At 39.7% G+C, this 24,314-nt stretch overlaps 1 protein-coding gene across 1 annotated transcript in view; it reads right to left on the bottom strand.

Moving 5' to 3' along the window:
- The window catches only part of grm2a (glutamate receptor, metabotropic 2a), a 71,724-nt gene that overhangs the window by 7,273 nt on the left and 40,137 nt on the right, over positions 1-24,314 (bottom strand). The window contains exons 3-4 of the mRNA XM_010881553.5: positions 15,894-16,734; positions 9,540-10,606 (exon numbers count right to left, since the gene is read on the bottom strand). Coding sequence (XP_010879855.2) covers positions 9,540-10,606; positions 15,894-16,734 — 1,908 coding nt within the window. The remainder of the gene's footprint in view (positions 1-9,539; positions 10,607-15,893; positions 16,735-24,314) is intronic.

Raw genomic sequence — 24,314 nt, 5'->3', positions numbered from 1 at the left:
AAACTGGGTCGTCCATACATCTTCAAGTAAGAAAAAAATGTTCCTCCTAATCCACTCAAAAAAGAGTTTCTGGATGAAGGAATGGTCTCAAATCTCTTCCTTAATTAAACATTATACAGTGGGGATAACAATTATTTGATACACTGGCAATTTTGCAGGTTTTCCTACTTAAAAAGCATGTAGAAGTCTGTAATCATAGGTACACAACTGTGAGAGACAGAATCTAAAACAAAAATCCAGAAAATCACATAGTATGATTTTTAAATAATTAATTTGCATTTTTTTGCATGACATAAGTATTTGATCACCTACCAACCAGTAAGAAATCCATCTCTCACAGACCTGTTAGTTTTTCTTTAAGAAGCCCTCCTGTTCTTACCTGTAATAACTGTACCTGTTTGAACTCGTTACCTGTATAAAAGACACCAGTCCACCCACTCAATCAACCAGACACCAAACTCTGCACAAACCAGACTCCAAACTCTGGCCAAGACCAGAGAGCTGTGTAAAATTGTAGACCTGCACAAGGCTGGGATGGCCTACAGGACAATAGGAAAAGCAGCTTGGTGAGAAGGCAACAACTGTTGGCGCAATTATTAGAAAATGGAATGGAAGTTCAAGATGACGGTCAATCTCCCTCGGTCTGGGGCTCCATGCAAGATCTCACCTCGTGGGGTATCAATGATCATGAGGAAGGTGAGGGATCAGCCCAGAACTACACTCCAAGTATATGTCTCCCCAGACCATCACTGACCCACTGCCAAACTGGTCTTGCTGAATGATGTTGCAGGCAGCATAACGTTCACCACTGCATCTCCAGACTCTTTCACATCTGTCACATATACTCAATGTGAACCTGCTTCTACGACCCTGTCCAGCTCTACTTGTGTAACGGACCGTCTCCTGGTATCTCCTCCATGAATTTGAGACTGTACTGGGAGACACCGCAAACCTTCTTGCGACGGCACATATGGATGTGCTATCCTGGAGGAGCTGGACTACCTGTGTAGCCTGAATGGGCTGTAGGTACCACTTCATGTTACCAGTAGTGACAAGTACTGTAGCAAAACACAAACCTAGAAAATAATCAGACAGGAAGGACATGGAGAGAGTAACTGTTTGTGGCCACCACCTGCAAAACCATTCCTTTTTTGGGGGGTTGTCTTGCTGTTGCCTCTCAAGTGCACCTGTTTTCATTTGCACTTTAATTTGCTTATGCTTCCTAACTGGACAGATTGATATCCCTGAAGTTTATATTTTTTTGAGCAGTTTATTAGTCAGTAAACCTGCAGGTGTGCATGTTTTGGAGTGCAGATTAAAAAAGGAATAAATAATTGAATGTTTTTGTCAAACTTATTATTTAATCTTTAGGCAAAGCTTGCATTCTTTTGCACACCATAAAAAATGTATCAGTGATTTAAGATGAACTCATCAACCCCTTTACTGTCAACACTCTTACTTTAATGAGCTCATCAGCACATACTATTCACATATATAGTGCAATCTGTAATTACTGAGATTATTATATATATATATTTTTTTTTTACACTATAGTTCATACATTTCGATTCGAAATCAAACAATTACTACAAGATTTAAGTGTAGAGCCTCAGCTGTTATTTCCTTTTAGTAATTTAGCAAACATTCCAGAACAACTTACAGTAAGAGACCTTACCGGAATGTCCGAAGAACACTCACCATAATGAAACAAAACTGTCCAAACATCAAACTGTCCAACATGGATGTCTCAACCACAACCATGCTCAGAAGACTTCATCAGCAATACGACAGAGGCTACACTGCTAGGTGCAAACCATTAGTTAGCATACAAAATGTCCAGGTTACATTATGAATAAAGTACCTTGATTATAAAACACATTTCAAATCCCAGCAGAGAAACACAATGGAGATCCATTAAGTGGTTGATTTGAAGGGTGTTTCCAGTCCATATCTGTCCAAGCTATTTAAACCTGTAATTTTGCCAAGATATGAACTTCTCTGAGCCTTTGTTCTCCTCTGAAATAGATATATCAGCCACATGAAAAGAGAGCAGTGGCTTTCATCAGAGTTAAAGACAAGCCATCAAAGGGATTTTATATCTGTCATCTCAACTAGCAGGTGCTTTAGAAAAAATATTATTTGAGCAAAACTCATATCCCCTTACTTACGACTTTAAGGACACAGGGAATACAGAGGTAGAAATAACAACCAATTGATTGGTTTTGAAGATGTTCAATCTCTGTTTGGGCAGGCCGAGTATTTTGGATGATGCTTTGTTTAAGTGTTTGTAAAATGTTGGAAGGCTTATAAAATGCTGCTCGCTCTCCACGACAACGAGTTTGATTTCAAGCAGTGTTTATAAGATTGTGGCAGAGGGGGAACCGAGCTGGGACACTGCTGGGTTTTTTAATGCGAGGAGTCTACAAATCTTTCAAGCATTTTTCTTTTTAAATGTGGGCTCTATCGCAACTTGAAACATAGTCAAAAAGCTTCTGATGAAAATAAAAAAGGACTTCTCTCTCATCTGTGCTTTTGGCTTTACAAAATCATTGCTAAAAGACTTCATTCCTGTTGTGGAATTAGCTGCCTTCCAGCTGTGCAGTGCTTATCACATCGTAGAACCATGCAATTCATTCAAATGTGCTAATGTGTGTTTTACGTTAACCAAGGTTGATGCAATGTTGTCAATGTACTGTCTAAATTCGGCTCTGTAGGCCACAAATGTATTTCTTCCACCGGAAACCTTTCTATTCACCCCTGGTGTTCTGCTTAGTCATTTTGACTGCCATTCTGACATCATACCAAGTGCCTGTGTACCCACAGCAGAATAGCTACCAGCTAGCTATCTTTTTTATTTAGCATTTGAGTCTGCAAATGGGTAGGAAGTTGTGCTTAAATCTGTCATGTCCTATGAAAATATGTTTAGTTAGCTATATGTTTTATGTATGGTTTTCTTTTTACTGTCCTTGACACTTCATTGTACAGCACTTTAGTTGACACTTGTTGTTTTTAAATGTGCTTTATAAATAAATGTGACTTAGTTGTTTAGATCATTGGGGTGAAACAATGTGAAATCTAAATTGATCATCATGGGGAATTTTATTGAAACAACCCTAAAACATGATCTTCACAGATGCTAGCAATTGTGGAAATGTCAAGCAACTATCAAATTCTGGACCATATTATTAGCATTTTTAAGGGGCGTAACACACTGCCATTAATGCCACACTGTAAGACATCAGACCATGCAATGATTCATCTCATACCTGCATACTGACAGAAACGTAACACTGAAAAGCCTGTCAAACATAAAACAAAAAAACATTCAGATGACACAGACTGGGTTATAGTCAAGGGCAACAATATATACATACATGCTGCAAAATTTGTGAATTCTGCAAAGTTAGTGTGGAAGAGGTGAAAACAATATTGCTACTCATCCATAAGTACAAACCAGCTGGTACCAACAAACTGAATGGTAAATTACTTGGGTTTGTTGTAAATTATATTGCTAAGCCTATTTGGCACATCTTTCATTTAAGCCTAGAGTAAAATGTCTTCCCCAGGGCCTAGAGGGAAGCCAACTATTTCTGCTGCTCAAATATAGCAATGCACCCTTTAATGATTCAAACAGATGATCAATCAGTTTGCTACTGGTGCTTAGAAACCTCTTGCTAGAAAATGCTGTTTGTGCACAAATACAAGGTAATTTTATAGTACAGAATGACAAATCAACATACACATCAATAACAGTAAAAAAGTAAATACTGCCTCATCTACAGTGTATACACTCTATACACACAGTGCCTCGTAAAAGTATTCAGACCCATGACCAATTCTCTTGTTTGATATGTCGTCCATCCATCCATCCATCATCTTCCGCTTATCCGGGGCCGGGTCGCGGGGGCAGCAGTCTAAGCAGGGGTATGTTTGATATGTCATTCTGTTCAGTATTTTATTTCAAAACATTGAAACACAAAATCAATTATTGTAAGGTGTCAACATTGTATTCATGTTGGGAAATATATTGTGAGTTATTTAAAAACTCAAATATGTGGTGTTACAATAAGTATTTGATGCTTTCAGCTTAAGAATCGTCTTCAGGCAGAGCATTCTACAGTGCCATGGCTCTATACATAACTGACCAGGGCTGTCATATACTGAAGAAACCCATTGTTTTGTGCTTGGTGGGGTATGTAATATATAGTTAAAGCAGTCAATCTCTCTTTAACCCTCAGCTAGGAAAGGCAGTCATGCACATGCATGGTGCTGATGAAAGTTTTCTGGGTGCAGTTAAGGACAAGTTATCCTGTTCAGTTTAGAGACAGATGTAGATGTTGTTCGTCTAATCCAAGTGTCATAGAATATTAGATGCCTCATTATGCTTAGTTACACCTCATTATACCTCGTCACGGTACGTTAATGTACAGCACATACTTAATAATTAGTGGTCACCAGGGGACATCTGAGGGCACATTGACTCTGGCCTGAAAACGCTGTCTTTGAAAGTGTATTGTTTAAAGTTTTTTTTCAGAATATAGGCTACTAGCATAGTGGCCCATTTAAGGATCCAAAGTTATGTAACCCAACGATGGGTTATTTGTCAAGCAGGAAGGATACTGAGTGTTTCAGCCTGAGTCATAATCCACAGCCAAAGTGCTTTTGGAAGGTATTCAGACCCCTTCACTTTGTTATGCAAACTACATATTCTAAAATGTGTCCAGGTTTTTACCCATTAATCTATAAACAATACCCCCATGATTATGAAGCAAAATCTGGTTTTAAAAAATGTTTTCAAACAGATATGTCCTCTTTACCACAACAGAAATATCACATTTACATGAGTGTTCAGAGCCTTTCACTCAGTGGACGGTTGTTTCTCATGGTCTAAGAGACCTTTAGGTGCCTAGCATCCTGGAATCACCTCTTCACTGTGTTTTGCGGGTACTATATAGTGAAGCTGCCAGTTGAGGACCCTTGAGTGTCAGTTTCTCAATCTAGACACTAATGTATTTGTCCTCTTGCTCAGTTATGCACCAGGGCCTCCCACTTGTCTTTCTATGTTAAATTTGCGCTTTTCTGTGAAGGGAGTAGTACACATCGTTGTACAAGATTTTCAGTTTCTTGGCAATTTTTCACATGAAATAGCCTTCATTATTTCTTGGAACAAGAATAGACTGATGAGTTTCAGAATAAAGTTATTTGTTTCTGGCCATTTTGAGCCTGTAATTGAACCCAGGAACACAGAAGACACTGCACTAGTCTAAAGAAGGCCAGTTTTATTGCATTGTATTTCTGATAAATTTGATGTTATTTTAATGGACAAAACATTTTCATTCAACAACAAGGAAATCATAGCCAATATTCCGTAAAGCTAATATTCTGTATTGGCTCTTTTCCACTGAATGGAACCGGCTCAACTCAACTCACTTTGGGAGCTTTTCCATCGCTTAGTACCAACTCGACTCGGCTCTACACGCCTCGGTTAGTTTTCCACTGCAGATATTACCATGTATCTGTCCATAGTGACATCACAGGAAAACTGCCGTGAGGCCACCTCCAACGCGACACACACGGGAACAACAATGGAAGATATCGTAAAGAAAAATCTGAATGAATGAACTACCAGTGCCGTCGTTATGCCTGGGTGTCCAGGGCTGTAGCCCCGGATCTCAAATTAACCAAAAATAATAATAAAAAAATTGCCCCTGATCTATTCATCTATAATTACGACCACGCATCACGATAATGTTTGGAACATTGGGTCACTCTTGTCCAATCAGAAGTCTTCAGTGTTTTCACGTCACTTTTTTAGTATCGGTTCTCCTAACTTGGAACCTCGACGGAGCAAGTACTAAAAAAGTATCTGGTACCAGGTACTATCCTAACATTTGCCCACATTTGCCAGAAAAGGCGAGTAGAGTTGAGCCGGTACCATACTGTGAAAAAGCTCCCGAAGCGAGGTAGAGGTGAGGTGACGTGAGTAGAGTCAAGCCGGTACCATGCCGTTGAAAAAACTCCCGAAGCGTGTAGAGGTGAGGCGACGTGAGTAGAGTCAAGCCGGTTACCATGCCGTGAAAAAGCTTCCCGAAGCGAATCTTCTCCAACGTTGATACTATGTTTAGCAAATAGCAGTTAATAAATATTTTAATATTAAAATCGTTTTCCCCCCCCTCAACAAATCATATTCCTCAATTATTAAGCCTATTATCATCATATTATTATTAGCAGTTTCTTATTCACTCAATGAGAGGGACACATTAGCCATTAGTGCTAGTGCAAAACTAACAATTGTATTGTCCATAATGAGCTATTAAGTGAATTTCAGCAACTGTAGACCATGTCCAATTTAATAGCTCATCAAAGCAACTGTGACCAAAATATACTGGAATCCACTGAGTTGATGCTTTGGGGTATTTGAAGCATAGCTTATTTCTAATGCAACTTCCACTCCATTTTAGATTATGTTATAATTTTTTCTGACATTCTAGGATAGTGTAAACAACACAAGAAATAAGTATTACTAGAGTGAGTTTGATCCAAAATATGCAACATATAAAATAACAACATATAAAAACAACAACATTTGTGTTTTAAATAAAACCTTAGGCCTACTCACCAGAATGTCTACATAGGTTAAATTAAATAGGCATAATTAATGAGCTTGCTAGTCACACAGCACAGTGTGCTTATGTATTTCAGAATGATGTGACTAATTAAATATAATAAAAACAGTAGCTCTAATAAATTGAATCAAGTTTGTTTGTTTTTCATTAGTGATAGAGGTCAAATTATGGATTTTTCATTCAAATGCACATTAGCCGTAAAGGTGCAGCTACTTTGAAGCTACACATTCCCGCCCTGTCTTAGATACACATTTTATGATTTTTTTATAATATTTAAAATATTAAAAAGGCAATAATCCAGCAGCAATTGGATGTACATTATTTTTGCAAGGGGAGGATACATTTTGGAAAAAAAAAATTGCCGGACCGTGTAAGCGTAGCCGGCTAAAAAAGAGCGAATGTCTCTTACTGACTGACTGACTGAGTGACTGACTGACTACCCCTTGTTAAATAGCGTAGTGGTTAGAGAAGCAGACTTGTGGACCATACGTCCCTAGGTCCTATCTCCTCGCAGGCAAAGCGAAGTATGCATTGTGAATTATTCCGTATTGGCAAAAACTTTGGTGGCTACAACCGGAAACTGTATACGGTTATATTGTTTCTGGCATGGAATAGTTCATCTTCAGTCTCGCTAGCAATTGCTCAATTCTTATGATTATTCCTAAGAAGTTAGTAGATACTAGTAAGCTTATTACTGGCTAATAAGCTGTTAAAACAGTCAGTGTAATACTGTTCATAGACGCTATTTGTGGTAGAGGTAAACTTAATAAGAAACGTTGGTCAGTTTAACACAATCCTCAATGGAGTCTAGCGACAGCTGAAACGTGTAATACCGTCGTGTACTGGTAAAAGACACTGCCTCTCATGTGGAAGATCTAAGTCACAATCTATTGAGAGCAATAACGTTTATTAATAATTTCTGGTAGATTCCACGATTCTCATCTTTTCACTTGATGAAAAAGTTAGTTATCGTCCACTTTATTGATAGTTGTTGTATAAATGTCATTCACAAATGAAAAAAAAAAGTACATTGTTTTGCCATTAAAGAAAAAAATATGTTCCCTTGCCATGAAATTGAATAGCTTTGGCAGACTCGCTAATAATTGCTCAATTCTTATGACTATTCCAGTAAGTTAGTAGATACTGGTAAAGCTTGTTACTGGCCAGTGGCAAACGGCAAGTGGCAAACGCAATACATAGCCGCTATTTGTGGTAGAGGTAAACTTAGTAAGAAATGTTAGTCAGTTTAACTGTATCAATTTAATTCACAAATGGCCAATTAACTATTAAAACGGCCAGTGGCAAAATAGGATTTGTTCAGAATAGAGTTAACAACACAACCTTTCACGTGGGTGACCCATGTTCGAATCACGAGATGGCAACAAGTTTAGGTAGAAGATAATGTTCTGAACCAAATGTAAGGCTTTCAGTTTTAGATGTATTTAAGACCAGGGTGATGTTTACCACCCATTCTGACACTGTCACTTTGTAAAGAGTCTCATTGAGCTCACTGGCCATGTTTTTTCCAGTTACAAATGATGACAGTTAATGGTTGCCACTAAAACTATAGTTCCAACTGTTTATTTTTGCCAATCCTCTGTCAGCTGAGCCAGTGCAGTAAAAGTTGAGTGCTGTTTCATATATGCATTCTGAAAGACAGCAGTTAACTTTTTCTCCATGTCTATGCCTGGTGGCTTATCATTATAAATGGATAATAATCATTGTTCCAGTTTCTTTCAAAGGATTCAGTCAGATTACAAACAACACACCAAAGGCTCCTTTAGGTGTACTTCACCCGAACTCTGACTAAAGTAAACCAGTTTCACAGAATCTCCCACTCTCTCTCAACTAGCTGGTGGTCTGGTGCAGCCAAAATAACCTAGACCTTAACACTGTGGAGGTGGTGGTTGACTTTCCCTACCTCTCTCCCATGGTGTCTCAGCTGTTAGTTTTGCTGAATAATTATAACTTACTTGCTATTTACATGAACTTACAGTTCTAATGCATGAAAGTCAGATTGTTCAGATTTCAATTTGGTTTACCTACATTTAGGTAGTTAGGTGGGATTTAAAATAGTATAGGAGTAGCCTAAAGGCAAAATAAATATATATTTTCTGTAATTGTTTCCAAAAGCTCCAATGTGTTCTTGACTAAAAAAACGAAAGAACTTAAAAGACCATGTTTTGGCAGTGTTATAAACCATTCATTGTGTTTTTAGGCCAGTAAAAATTATAATTCAAATGTATTGTCGGTGTTAAATTACTCCAGAACAAGGCAGTGTGCAGGAAAAATCCTTGCTCACTTCTCCCAATTGAGCTATCCAATTCCCCAAAAATGTATAATCCGGCAGGCAGGCAGTACAGGTAAATCATGACCAAAAAGTCCTGCCACTCGAACAGTTTATTCCTTCTGCTGTTGCCATCAGCAAATGGTCATCAGCAAATGGCCACCCATACAGAATTATAAAACTATGCTTACCACAAGCCACCTCCAAACTGTAAACTCAGTAGCTACACCATACTGTACTGCAAATCTCCCTGCATTTACCATTTACCGCTCATAATCTTGTGCTCACCACTCATTGTATCACCACTCATTGTATCTAATCAACTTTGTTTACACAGTCTCATAATTTTGTCATAGCCCTGAACTTGCTCATCTGAATCAAACCGCCAAGGGCTTGATAATTAATAAACAAATTAATTCAGGTGTGCTAACTCTGGGATACATCAAACACATGGAACGGCACTGTGGGTCAATTTCCACAACAGATTACGTTGAACCGAGATGCTTCACACATATTTTGTGGTAATGATGCCTTATCAGCGTCACACATCTCAACATCTGCGGTTATGCTTTTGGCAGCGTCATCTACCTGTGTATACCAAGATGCTATGTGATTGGGTAACTCACCCTATAGTTCGCTGGCCGTGACATAGAATATTGGCTGGAAGGCCAGCCAAGATGATGCAGGTGGTTGTACATGGTGAACCCAATGAACTTGGCCTCGTTGAAATTCTCAGGGCACTTGCGGGTCTTAAAGGCATAGACAGTGCAGAGGATGATGAGGACGCAGTTGTATGTGAGGGACATGAGCATGCTGGAGTCCTTGCTGTTGCACTTGAGTGTCACTACGTCCCTCCTCTCCGGGCTCACCTCCTTCCTGACCCCAGGGGTCTCCACCAGAAGCCACACCACAACTACTATCAGCTGGCAGGAGATCAGACCACCGCAGATGGCCACCTGGGAGGCAGGGCTGATAAACCTCGGCCGCTGGGCTCCGTCCTTCACCCCGCTGAAGATGCGTGCTATGCGGTTGGTCTTGGTGAGGAGCGCTGAGTAGCACACCGCGAAAGAGGTGCCCAGGCCGAGTCGACGTAGGGTACAAACAGCCATGGACGGCTTGGCAATATAGATGAAGGTCATACTGTAGCACATCAGCACACCCAGCAGCAGGATGTAGGACAGCTCCCGCCCGCTGGCTTTGACCACGGGGGTGTCATTGTGCTTGAGAAAAAGGCCGATAATGAAGAGAGTACACATCATGCCCAGGCAGGAGATGGTAACAGGACCTATAGCCCAGGCGTCCTCCCAACGAATGTACTCCTCCGGCAAGTCAAAGCAGCCTGTCAGGTTGGCCAGGGGCCATTCACCAAACTTGCAGTCGGCACATGTGAACTCATCCATCAAGTATTGGTAGGGCTGGCAGGGGATACAGATCCAGCAGCACACGTCCCCTGGCTGCATGCTCTTCACTTCGTTCTTCCTGCAGGGGTCGCTGCACTGGGAGGTGGGAGGCGCTTGGCCCTCCCAGGGAATCTGGCTGGTGTTAAGGGTCAGATTCTGGGCCCAGTAGCCCACTTTACGGTACACATAGCGTTCGTCCTCTTTGTGGTAGTGGAAGATGTTGTAGCGGCCCAGACTGTCTCCAAAGGCATCAAACCTTACTATGTTCTCTGTGTCTGCTGGGCGGAATGGAGCTGCAGGGGGAGACAGAGAAGGCCATGGTCATGTTGAAACAGTTGAGAGTCAAATAAATAAATGTATGTCTATCCATAACAAAATCAAATATGAAACCTGTAATTCAGTCAGATAGGTATTTTGAATTGATTGTCATGTTCTTTCCTGCTGTCTCATCATGTGTACAAAAAAGACAGGCTCATGGAATTGACATGCTCCTCCTCACTTTATTTTGTCTGTATCTGCCCTATTGACATTCCTTTTACATGCAATTGAACAGTAGCTGATGCAGAAGGGACACAGGTCCCTTTTGTCTTTGTCATTCTTGTTACACTTTAATGAGATATAAAAGTTTGAATATTTAGTAAATCAATTATGAATTATGAAAGAATATATACTTTATGTCTAACCACTACATAAAAAAGTACACATCTTGTGATGAGAAACCTATGTCCTTATACGTAGAAAGTAAACAGAAAAGAATGAAAGAATTGCACTTGGAAAATTCATATTTTAAGATATATTCTCAGCTTAATAGCCCCATTATTTTCCAAAGACAACCGTCTAGTCTCCATTGAACAATAGGAAATTGTGCAATGTAATGGTTGAAGGATAGTATGTGACTGCTGTACTGCCTTTTCCCCAAAGACCTCGATACACTTCAGGGCATCTGGTAATTCTAGTCTTGTAATCAAATCTGATTTCTTCTGACAGCTAGCACCCCTGGGAATCCATCTAAAATCCATGGATGGCTGGGATGGATAGCTTGGCCACTGTAACCCTCATGCACAATCCACCCTCCATCACTCATGCAAAAAAATATTCTCACCTTTCATAAAATCCCTATGTTAACACTTCAAAGGATAGAAATGCTCAGTCATGGATTTAGTAAAGCATAAACAAGTGTGTTAATGCTAGGGCTTTATATAAATGATCTGTTAAACTTGTTTACTCTGGTCACCACCTAACTGCTAGGGATTTTGTCTGTAATTTCTATCTGATATTTAAGTTTTGGGTAGATCACTGTCCACACACTCCAGTCAGATGAGATGTGTGATACATTGAAGCTCAGATTGTGAAGCTGGATGTTTAAACTTTCCAAATGTAATCAACTTCCACGTAGGACGGCAGGAATTGACTCAGAGGATCTAAACTGTTTTCCTCATGTAAACATTGTTTTTGACGTTTACTGTGAGGGGGAAATAATATTTGATCCCCTGCTGATTTTGTGATCAGTCTATAATTTCAATGATAGGTTTATTTGAACAGTGAGAGACAGAATAACAAACGAAAATCCAGAAAAATGCACATAATTTTTTTTATAAATTGATTTGCATTTTAATGAGTGAAATAAATATTCGACCCCTCTGCAAAACATGACTTTGTACTTGGTGGCAAAACCTTGTTGGCAATCACAGAGATCAGACGTTTCTTGTAGTTGGCCACCAGGTTTTCACACATTTCAGGAGGGATTTTGTCCTACTCCTCTTTGCAGATCTTCTCCAAGTCCTTAATGTTTCCAGGCTGGCGTTTGGCAACTTGAACATTCAGCTCCCTCCACATATTTTCTATGGGATTAAGGTCTGGAGACTGGCTAGGCCACTCCAGGACCTTAATGTGCTTCTTCTTGAGCCACTCCTTTGTTGCCTTGGCCGTGTGTTTTGGGTCATTGTCATGCTGGAATACCCATCCACGACCCATTTTCAATGCCCTGGCTGAGGGAAGGAGGTTCTCACCCAAGATTTGACGGTACATGGCCCGTCCATCGTCCCTTTGATGCGGTGAAGTTGTCCTGTCCCCTTTGCAGAAAAACACCCCCAAAGCATAATGTTTCCACCTCCATGTTTGACGGTGAAATGGTGTTCTTGGGGTCAATAGCAGCATTCGTCCTCCTCCAAACACGCCGAGTTGATTTGATGCCAAAGAGCTTGATTTTGGTCTCATCTGACCACAACACTTTCATCCATTTCTCGGAATCATTCAGATGTTCATTGGCAAACTTCAGACGGGCCTGTAAATGTGCTTTCTTGAGCAGGGGGACCTTGCGGGCGCTGCAGGATTTCAGTCCTTCACGGCGTAGTGTGTTACCAATTGTTTTCTTGGTGACTATGGTCCCAGCTGCCTTGAGATCATTGACAAGATCCTCCCGTGTAGTTCTGGGCTGATTCCTCACCGTTCTCATGATCATTGCAACTCCACTAGGTGAGATCTCGCACGGAGCCCCAGACCGAGGTAGATTGACAGTTCTTTTGTGTTTCTTACATCTGCGAATAATCGCACCAACTATTGTCACATTCTTACCTAAATGCTTGGCGATGGTCTTGTAGCCCATTCTAGCCTTGTGTAGGTCTACAATCTTGTCCCTGTAATCCTTGGACAGCTCTTTGGTCATAGTGGAGAGTTTGGAATATGATTAATTGCTTCTGTAGACAGGTGTCTTTTATACAGGTAACAAGCTGAGAAAAGGAGCACTCAATTTAGAGTGTGCTCCTAATCTCAGCTCGTTACCTGTATAAAAGACACCTGGGAGCCAGAAATCTTTCTGACTGAGAGGGGATCAAATACTTAATTCACTAATTAAAATGCAAATGAATTTATAAAATTTTTGACATGCATTTTCAGAATTTTGTTGTTGTTATTCTGTCTCTCACTGTTGAAATAAACCTACCATGAAAATTATAGACTGATAATTTCTTTGTCAGTGGGCAAACGTACAAAATCAGCATGGGATCAAATAATGTTTTTCCTCACTGTATCTCGTTATAATGAGATAAACTTAGGTATGCAGCAGCAATAAAGTATGTTTGTTTTCATTTCAAGATGAACAAATTCTCTGATTCATTGATATGTAATGTTATAACGAGATACTATCTCAAAATTATCTCAAAATTAACTGCAAATTGAACGCTTCTGTTCCTCCCTCAAATTTTCCTTTTCATCTTTTTTGTAAAGGAAAGAAAAAGGTGCAGTGGTCTCTTAATTTTTTTCCGTGGGCTGTATTTCTTTTAAGTTTCCCAAATTTTTTATAATGTATTGTAATTTACACAAATGGTTTCTGTTCATGATTTTTTTTTTTCATATCTATTATTGTTTTTATGTTGGAGTTCTTCGGGGTTTATACTTTGAGATGCATTAGCATGTATTGGTATAGAGCTGTTGGTTGGATCTGTCTTTTCTGATGATTATGACCTCATATCCTCATTCTACTTGGAAACAATTTCATGAAATAAACCTTTCTATACCTGTCTCCTCAGGTTGTCTCAGAGTTGAGGTTGATGCAACAAAACAGGTGCCATCAGGAAGCCAATGCTCACCTATATCTTTCCTAACGCCCAAAATAACATTCACTTGAAGGGGTGTGTCCAAACTTTTGACTGGTAAAGTGAAAGTAAGTCTGCGAGATGGTCCACCATGGTGAAGTTGCCTATGTCAAATGGTAAGTGCCATCTAGCTTTGACTTCTCCAACCCAGTGGTGTTATTTAAAATCAGTGACACGAGACATTGATTGAAGCACAAGGACACTGGTGAGGAGCTCCTGGAAATCTGCCGGACAATCCCTACAAGGATTTATACTAAACATGACGCCTCTGCCCAGTAAGCTTAGTGCCAATAGTGACAATTGTGCCAACCAATCAGATTGCAACAAATAAACAGTGTTTGAAGTTTACTGCCTTTGCTCTTCACCCAGTCCTAAATTTGAAAGACATGATCCTGCAGCATTATTACACCCCAACGGGGATGTTAACTATTGTAATGAAAAGAAATAAAAGATTGTCAAGCATACAATCTGTATGAAGGATCCTATACATTGTTCCTACAAAATAATGAAATAGGATGCATTCCCAGTCTCCAGACACCAATCAACCTGAAGGATGATGCATTCCAAAAGGATGTATATTCCAAAGAAGCTGGGTCTTTGTTTCAACTGTGTAAGGATAACATCCTTATACATTAATACAAAAATATACAAGATTTGCTTGCTAAGGGATAGAAGGGAAGACAAAATCCTCCTATTAGGTCCTGGTTGTCTGACCTGAGACAAAGAAGAAACGTTCAGATTTTGTATTGACTACACATTTTTCAATCGCAATACTGTACCAGACAGACATCCCCTATCTCACTTATATAACGTTGTAAGATCTTCCAGACACCCTGGTAGGATACAGCCAGATCTCAATCAAATACCTAGGGAAGGCCTACCAACACGGCTTTAGGGCTGAATGGGCTCAACTGGTGACAGCTTTCATTTCCTGAATGGGGCTTATGTAAATGGGTAAAGATCCCATTATGTCTCCCTAGTACTCCTTCATTCCAGTGCACCATGGAAATTATACTGGAGATGAATGCTGTACTACATACTTGGATGATGTTCTGTGCTATGCAGAGACATTCCAAGAGCATGCTGGGTGTCTCAGCACTTCAGAAACATGGTGTGAAACTGCACATACTGTTCAGAATGTAAATCCAGAACATGGGAAGACTAGTCTATTTAGGCTAGACCGGTAGTACTAGCTCTGAGAGGCAAGACAACTGTGAAAGCAAAAATTGCTCCTTTTGACATTAATCTCCCTTGTACATCGAACACTGTCATTCAGTCACAAAAAAAATTGTTACTACAAGTGACACAGAGCACTGACAAAATGCCATCAGGAATAAGTAGGGAAAGTAAAGGGATTGAAGCTGTTGTCCAGAACGCCCATTAAATGAACATAGAGGAGAACTAAAGGACCTTTAACTTGGTCTAACAACAGAGGAGCCACTTCAGCTAATGGATAAGAGTATGTGTAAAAGGGAGTCAGGAATCAGGGACACATTTGTAGTAAAATAAACAGAAACCGCTTTGTGTATTATAACTGTATTTACCTCCCCCAACTCATTCTGACATCAACTGATGAGTCCCCTCTCTTTCCATTTAAAATCACTAGCAAGAACACCGACCAACACCAGATATTTATGGACACTGAAAATAAATGTAATCACTCCGAATCTGCAACCACAACACATTTGTCCAGCATAACATTGGAGGCGTGTCTTAGTCTAAGAGGTTATCAACCCAGTGACAAGGGCCATACAGTCTGTCCATACTGTCCAACCAAAATGACTAAATTCCATTGACTGTCTCTCATAATGCAATTGTTTATGTGATATAATACATTCAATATGTGATGGATTGAACAAATGTGAAAGAGTTGAGTTTCCAATTCCATTATACAGCTGTTACATTAATTGAAACTGTACTTCTGACCTTTCATTCTGACAATCATTGCTACATGTAGCCTGTATACTTTTCAATTTTCATTACTTACCATCAAATTTTGCCTTGAGGATATATTCCCTGTAGAACCTCCTGCCATTGCCGGGCTTCAGAGCGTCACAGACCTTGGTGGTGGAGTTGGGGCAAAGTGCCTGCCTCATGTTGTGCAGGGCATGGGCCATAGCATAGACAGCATTCACCACAAACATGATCTTGGACTCCTGCTCAAACAGGCCATCCCGGAGAGAATGCTTCCCACAGGCAAGGTCATGGAGACTACATTGGAAGCGATTCTCCCAGAACTCCCTGAACCAGGGGTTACGTGTGTTATTGTGGGGGTTCAGACCTGTGAAGTACTCAGCAAACTGGGGGATGGGGTAGGAGGCCAGCTCAATGGTGAAGGCCCCATCCGCCACAGTTTCACTACCCCTCACCACACTCTCCTGAGCCCCCCAGCCATCGCTTGCCACCCAAGTGAAGGACACATTCATGCGATTGGCTGCCACCAGCAGCTCACGGGCGTCCTCACTGCGTGTGAAGAGGATGACCACCTTGGCGTTGGACTTCTGTTCCAGAGAGCGGATCACGGCGTCATAGCTCCAGCGGCTCATTGATCGGCTGACCTTCGCCGAGGTGGCGATGCAGATCTGGCGGGCACGGGCCTCCTGCTGGAAGGCGTCGATGCCGGTCTCACCGTAGTCACCCTCCGATGCCACGGTGGACACGTATGTCCAGTTGAAGTAGCGCAAGATCTCTGCCATGGCCTTGGCCTGATAGAAGTCGGGGGGAACGGTGCGGGCAAAGTAGTCGTAGCGGCTCTTGTCACTGAGCTTGGCACTTGTAGAGGCGTAGCTGATCTGAGGGATCTGGAAGAGACGAAGGAGGTTGGCCACCTGGAGACAGAGATGGGGAACATAAGAGTAAGATCAACATTTGAACAAAACTGTTGGTCTTTGAAGTATTGTCTCTTTCGACCCTATGAAATGTAATGGTAATACTGAATAACTGTTAGACATTTAACAAAGTTTACTGACTTTTGTTTCTGAGTTCTTACATTTTATTAAATAAAATGCTTGTGAGCAGAGGCGTCACTAGGAACACAATACATTCTGGGCTTAGCCCACCCCCACGCCCGGGACAGAAAGCACAGGGTTTTGTTTGAGAGTGCTAAAGCACTACCTGATTTGTGACACAGGCCAAAGTATCTAGTAAGTGATGCAGAATGAAATGATTAATTGGCTTGATATGGAAACACAAACTATTTTAAATCACTGTTTACATTCAAATTTAGATTTATTTACTGTAAAAGGTTTGTTCAGTGTCAAGACACGTTTTCAGGAGAAGCTGGTCACCTACTTTAGCTTGTAGCATTTTTCTGGAAGCTGGGGCAAGGGGGCTGGATCTCTTTTAAGGATGCCACAACACCAGGTTTCATAGCACCACTCTCACAAGCTTAAAACATTTATTTTACAACACAATGTATAACACAGACATTCAAGGCTTTGTGCAATTATAACAAGCATGTCTAGAATAAGAAAAGACGCTTAGCTGTTCTGAAATTCTGTCAGAATAGTAAGCATTCTCATGTATAGAAGAACATCAGGGTAATTTTACCATGCCATATTCAATTAGACTCATATTAATATGAAATGAATTTGCTGGTTGAAAATGAAGCTGAACATTGGGAGATGTCAGGAGAATGTGATGTGCCTGGATGAGTCTTTAATCATTATCATGTGACTCTTTGTTATTCAGTGAAATAATGAGCCAGTGGCAGTGATTTGATAACTGAGATATTTATTAGGAATAATTAGATCATTTTGTAAGTTAGAATCAGCAAAAGAAACAGCAGAAACAGCTGCAATTGAACCTAAGACCTCCCTGAACCCAGTATAAACTTGTTATCCATTCTGGTGCTTTTGGTTAGCTGTTCGCAAGGGTCTAGACACTAAACCTCAGAATGGCAAATACTGTATGGTTAATGTCAAGGACATGTTGCTACACCTTCACAGTAATATGTAAATAATTTTTTTTTAAAAGTATTAACATATAGGTTTTCATTTTTGTCTTCATTAAAGAGAAAATTATGTCAAATCATAGTTATCAAAAAATATTTATAAATGAGTCATGTTACCATTTAAACTGTTTAAAGAGTAATCGTTTATATGCTGAATGGTTAGTTTTTTAAAAAGTAATTAGTTTGTGTGCTTAACAGTTTGTATTTGAAAATTGTATTTCCCTGGAGGCTTCCTTCTTGGCTCATTAGAAATTCTGTGATTGGGGCTGAAGTTACTATTGTCACAAAAGATTATCCAAAAAACTCTTATTCTCCAATGCATGATAACTGTTTTTTTTAACAGATATACAAATACTTAAATGATAAAAAAGTTGAATTTCTAACTTTCATTTAAAAATATAACTTCCTAAACCAGAACATACTTTTAGTTTGCTCATCTGTAATGCAACACCAATTTAGATTTTTTTTTCCATCTCTTACCAATAAGACTAAGTTCACATAATTGAACGTTTTAGAAGAAATTCATATAGGGAACTGTGCAAAAGTCTTAGGCACCTGAAAGTCGAACTAAGGCCATTTACAGTCAGGTCCGGAAATATCTGGACACTAACACAAGTTTTGTTTTTTTAGCTGTTTCCCAAAAATATATTCAAGTAACAGTTAAATAATTAATATGGGCTTAAAGTGCAGTCTCTCTGCTTTAATTTGAGGGTATTCATATCCAAATTGGAGGAAAGGGTTAAGAATTACAGCTCTTTAAGATGTAGCCCCCTCTATTTCAAGGGACCAAAAGTAATTGGACAATTGACTCAAAAGCTATTTCATGGACAGGTGCGGGCTATTCCTTCGTTATTTCTTAAGCGATTAAGCAGGTCTGGAGTTGATTCCAGGTGTGGTATTCACATTTGTAAGCTATTGCTGTGAACCCACAACATGTTGTCAAAGGAGCATTCAGTGCAAGTGAAACAGGCCATTAGTCTGCAAAAAAAAATCTCCCAGAGAGATAGCAGGAACATTAGGAGTGGTCAAATCAACAGCTTGGTACATTCTGAGGAAAAAGGAATGCACTGGTGAGCCCTGCAACACAATGGCCTGGACGTCCACAGAAGACAACAGTGGTGGATGATCGTAGGATCCTATCCACGGTAAAGAAAGACCACTTCCCAAGATCCAGCCAACTGAAGAACATTCCTACCAGGGAGGTAGGCATATCAATATTCAAGTCTACCATAAAGCAAAGACTTCACGAAAGCAAATACAGAGGGTTCACCATAAGGTGCAAACCATTCATAGGCCTCAAGAATAGAAAGGCCATATTAGACTTCTAAAAAACATATTAAAAAAAGTCAGCCCAGTTCTGGAACAGCATTCTTTGGACAGATGAAACAAAGATCAACCTGTACCAGAATGATGGGAAGAATAAAGTATGGAAAAGGCTCATGATCTGAAGCATACCACATCATATGTACAACATGGTGGACGGAAGACAGAAGCCGGCGAATGAATTCTGAAGTGTATAGGGATATATTGTCTTCTCAGATTCAGCTAGATTTTGTGAAGTTGATTGGATGGTGCTTCACTTTACAAATGGACAATGACCCACAACTTACAGTGAATGCAACCCAGGAGTATTTTAAGGCAAAGAAGTGGAATATTCTGCAATGGCCTAGTCAATCACCTGATCTCAACCCAATCGAGCATTCATTTCACTTGCTGAAGACAAAAGAACAAACAAGAACTGAAGACAGCTGCTGTAAAGGCCTGGCAAAGCATCACAAAGGAGTAAACCCAAGATTTTATTTATTATTGTGTTAATTTGTCGATTTGAGCCCCTGAAATAAGGGGACAGTGTATGAAAATGCAATTCCTAAACGTTTCATATGATATTCTTGTTCGTCCACAATTATGAAAATGTTGTCTGTGTCCAAATATTTCTGGACTTAACTATATTTGGGTAGTAAGTGGTTTAAATAAATATATGTATAATATGTATGTAAATACAACCCTGATTTTGATGCCAGCAACACATTTCAAAAAGGCTGGGACTGGGGCAACAAAAGACTGGAAAAGTTGTGTAATACAAAAACCTGTTGAAAAATCTCACAAATAATTAGGTTAATTGGCAACAGGTCAGTAACATGATTGAGTAGAAAAAGAACATCCCAGAGAGGATGAGTCTTTCAGAAGGGGAGGGTCTCTGTCCCACTTCGTGTGGTGTAGTGTTGGGCAAGGAACCAGGCGCAGGCATATATCGCGTTCGTGGGTTTATTTGACAAACAAAACAAAACCGAACTGAAAAAATATACTATCGACTGAATGAAACAAAAGTGCGCGACAACGCGCCTTAAGAAGAAATCTTCAAACAGTACATACACGTAACACTCACCGATACACAAACTGACAATAACAATGATCCACAATGTGGGGAGCAGAGGGGAAACATTTAAACACATACAAATTAGTAGATGGGGACCTGGTGTGCATGATTAAGATATGTGACAAAACAAGTCCAGGATGTGTTCAAATGTGTAATGGGAAACAGAATATATGGCACGGTGGCGCTGCTGCTCACCGCACCATGACAGTCTCACTCTGTGAAAGACTGCACAGGCAAATTGTGCAACAATTTTAAGAACATAAAATTGCAAAGGGTTTGGGGATCTCATTATCTACAGTAAATTATGTAAATTAAAGATTAAAAGAATCCGGACAAATCTCTGTATACAAGGGACAAGGCCGAAAAACAGTATTGGATGGCTGTGATCTTCAGGCCCTCAGGCATTGCTTTAAAAACACGATTTACATCACTGCATGGTGTTACGATAGAAAGCAAGCAAGTTTATTTATATAGCACAATTCATACATAGAAGCAATTCAATGTGCTTTACAGTGAAAATAAAAATACAAAATGCAATGGAATTAAAACAGTCAAATTGTTACAATTCTCTAGCTCAACTGTCTCCAGGGGGACTGCATGAACTTCAACACCCCGGTATCTCAATCCTCACATTCCAATGCTAGGATGAACCCGTCAGTCCCTATGTGAGATAATCATTGCATCAATGGCTTACATGGCTCTCTCCAGGGGGACATTTATGCTATGTCTGTACATGCATTTTATAATCATCCTCAATTAATTATGGTTAAGTTTAAGAGCTCAGTCATAGGCATGTGAAAAGAGAAGTGTTTTTAACCTGGATTTAACATTGGATACATTTGGGGCACGTCTTAAGATCTTCTGTTAGTTTATTCCAGTTGTTTGCAGCATAAGTGCTAAACGCAGCTTCTCCATGTTTAGTTTGGACTCTGGGCTCTACTTGCTGACCTGTGTTCATGAATCTAAGAGCCCTGCTCGGTTTATATTCTTCAAACTTATCAGAAATGTATTCGGGTCCTAAACCATTCATTTATAAACTAAAAGCACCACTTTAAAATCTATTATGTAACTGACTAGAAGCCATTGTAAAGATTTAAGAACCGGAGTGATGTGCTCTGTTCTCTTGGTCCTGGTTAACATTCTAACAGCTGCATTCTGAATGAGCTGCAGCGGTTTTACAGTCTTTTTGGGAAGTCCAGTTAAGAGGCCATTACAGTAGTCAACCCTACTAGAGATAAAAGCATGGATGAGCTTCTCTTGGTCTTTTTGGGACACCAGGCCTTTGATTCTGGCTATATTTTTTAGATAGAATGCTGTTTTGGTGACCACTTTGATATGACTGTTCAATGTGTGGTCTGAATCAGAACACCAAGATTACACACTTGATCCCTGGTTTTAAGGGCCCGAGAATCCAGCTCTTTACTAATATTTGTTATTTTTGTTTTATCTTTTTTTAATTGTAGACAATTTTGGTTCATTCAGGTATTTATGGGCTCTATACAGCGACACAGAGTCTATTGAGCTGTTGTCATACAGGTTCGAGAGCCATTATATATTTGAGTATCATCAGCATAGCTGTGGTAGTTAATGTTTTTGTTCTGTTAGGAATTTGGCCCAGAGGTAGCATATAACAGACCCTGAACAATTGAGGCAGCTACAATCCTATGTCAAGCAAGAATGGGAAAAACATTTCACTTTCTAAACTACAGCAGTTGGTGTTCTCAGTTCTCAAACGAGTATTGTTGAAAGAAGTGGTGATGCAACACAGTGGTAAAAAGTATTTGCACATCTTTTTTTTTTACAAATAAATACCTAGTATCCAAATGAATAACTTTAGTTAATCTTTCAGGTGCCTAAAACTGTTGCATAGTTCTATAGGCTCAGAACATTTTCTTAGTTGAATAACTAATGTAGAATCATAGCTGATTGTTACAGACAGCTTGATGGTGGATGAATAGAATATTCAGGATCAAAGAAAATTGGTAAACAGACTCAACTCTTTACTGACTAAAAAGGATCACAAACGTATTCACCTCCCTTGGACTTTTCCATTTCCATTTCTCTGTGGTTCCCACATGAAATCATAATTGATTTAATCTGAGTTTTCGCCATTGATCAATACTAAACAGTTCACAATTTCAAAGTAAAAAATATAATCTAAATCTAAATTAACTACAAATGCAAAAGCCATTTGGATAAAATCTGTAAAAGCTTTGCACATTTGGACACCATTTTTTTTGCCCATTCCTCTTTAAAAAATAGCTCAAGCTCTGTCAAGTTGGATGTGGACCTTTGGTAAACAGCAATGTTTAACTCTTTCCACATATTCTCAATTAGATTGAGGTTACATTGAATTTATATACTTTGGTTGCCTGTTAGGGGTCACTGTCCTGCTGTTTTCAACAGTGGCATTCATTTTTCCACTCTCCCATGAAGGCCACTTTTGTGAAGCATCCAGGCTATTGTTGCAGAGTGCACAGTGTCTCCCAGCTCAGCAGTGGACAACTGTAACTGTAATCACATTTTATTTTTATTTCAAATGCGTTATTCTGTCTCTCACTGTTCAAATAAACCTACCATTAAAATTATAGACTGATCATGATCATGATCAAAGCCTTGGACATGTTCTTATATTCTACCACTGATGGAAGAACCTTATCCTGGATTTGCTTTCAATGTTCCTTTGTCTTCATTGTGTACCTTTTGAATTGTATTAACCAACTATAGGACCTCCCAGAGAAAGTGTATTAAACCTGAAACCATGTGAAACACCTTAATTGGACACAGATGGACTCAATTTAAATAATAACATGACAGTTGTTTGCACCATAGCACATTCAGGTGTCATAGCAAAGGGGGTGAATACTTATGTAAAATATTGAATGTTTAATGAAAACGGTGAAGAATCAGCCCAGAACTACATGGGAGGAACTACACAGCTGGGACCATAGTCACCAAGAAATCAATTGGTAACACACTACTCCCTGAAGGACTGAAATCCTGCAGTGCCAGCAAGGTCCCCCTGCTCAAGAAAACACATGTACAGACCCGTCTGAAGTTTGCCAATGAACATCTGAATGATGTTCACTGTTCAAATAAACCTACCATTAAAATGATAGACTGTTCCTTTCTTTGTCAGTGGGCAAATGTACAAAATCAACACGGGATCAAATACTTTATATATATATATATATATATATATATATATATTACGAATAAACACTATCCAAATAAATGACTTGAGTTAGGCATTCAGGTGCCTGAAGATAAGAAGATCCTTTAAAAAAAATTATGCCCCAGATAATCTATCCACCTCACAGGTGTGGCATATCAAGATGCTGATTACACAGTATGATTATTGCACAGGTGTGCCTTAGGCTGTCCACAATAAAGACCCACTCTACAATGTGCAGTTCCATCACACAGCACAATGCCACAGGTGTCGCAGGTTTTGAGGGAGTTTACAATTGGCATGCTGACTGCAGGGATGTCCACCAGAGCTGTTGCCCGTGAATTGAATGTTCATTTCTCTACCAAAAGCGTTTCAGAGAATTTGGCAGTACATTCAACCGGCCTCACAACTGCAGACCACGTGTAACCACACCAGCCCAGCAACTCCACATCCAGCATCTTCACCTCCAAGATCGTCTGAGACCAGCCACCTGGACAGCTGCTGCATCTTGATATGCCACACCTGTGAGGTGGATGGATAATCTCGGCAAAGGAGAAGTGCTCACTAACACAGATTTAGATAGATTTGTAAACAATATTTGAGAAAAATAGGCCTTTTGTGTACATAGAGAAAGTCTTAGATCTTTGAGTTCAGCTCATGATAAATGGGGGCAAAAACAAAAGTGTTGGATTTATAATTTTGTTCAGTGTAGTTGCACCACATAAAACTACAAAAATGCACCACAAGAAACTATAGCTGCTTGGTATGCAGAAAACACTAGGGGCCTCATGTATCAATTTTGCGTACGTTTCTAACTAAATTCTGGCATACGTGGAAATCCTACAATTTGCATGCGCAAAAAATTACTGGGATTCATCAAACCTGCATACGCCGCACATACACATGC

This window comes from Esox lucius, chromosome 17 (assembly GCF_011004845.1).
Source record: "Esox lucius isolate fEsoLuc1 chromosome 17, fEsoLuc1.pri, whole genome shotgun sequence".
Classification (NCBI taxonomy): domain Eukaryota; kingdom Metazoa; phylum Chordata; class Actinopteri; order Esociformes; family Esocidae; genus Esox; species Esox lucius.
This window is presented reverse-complemented; position numbering and strand designations above follow the sequence as displayed.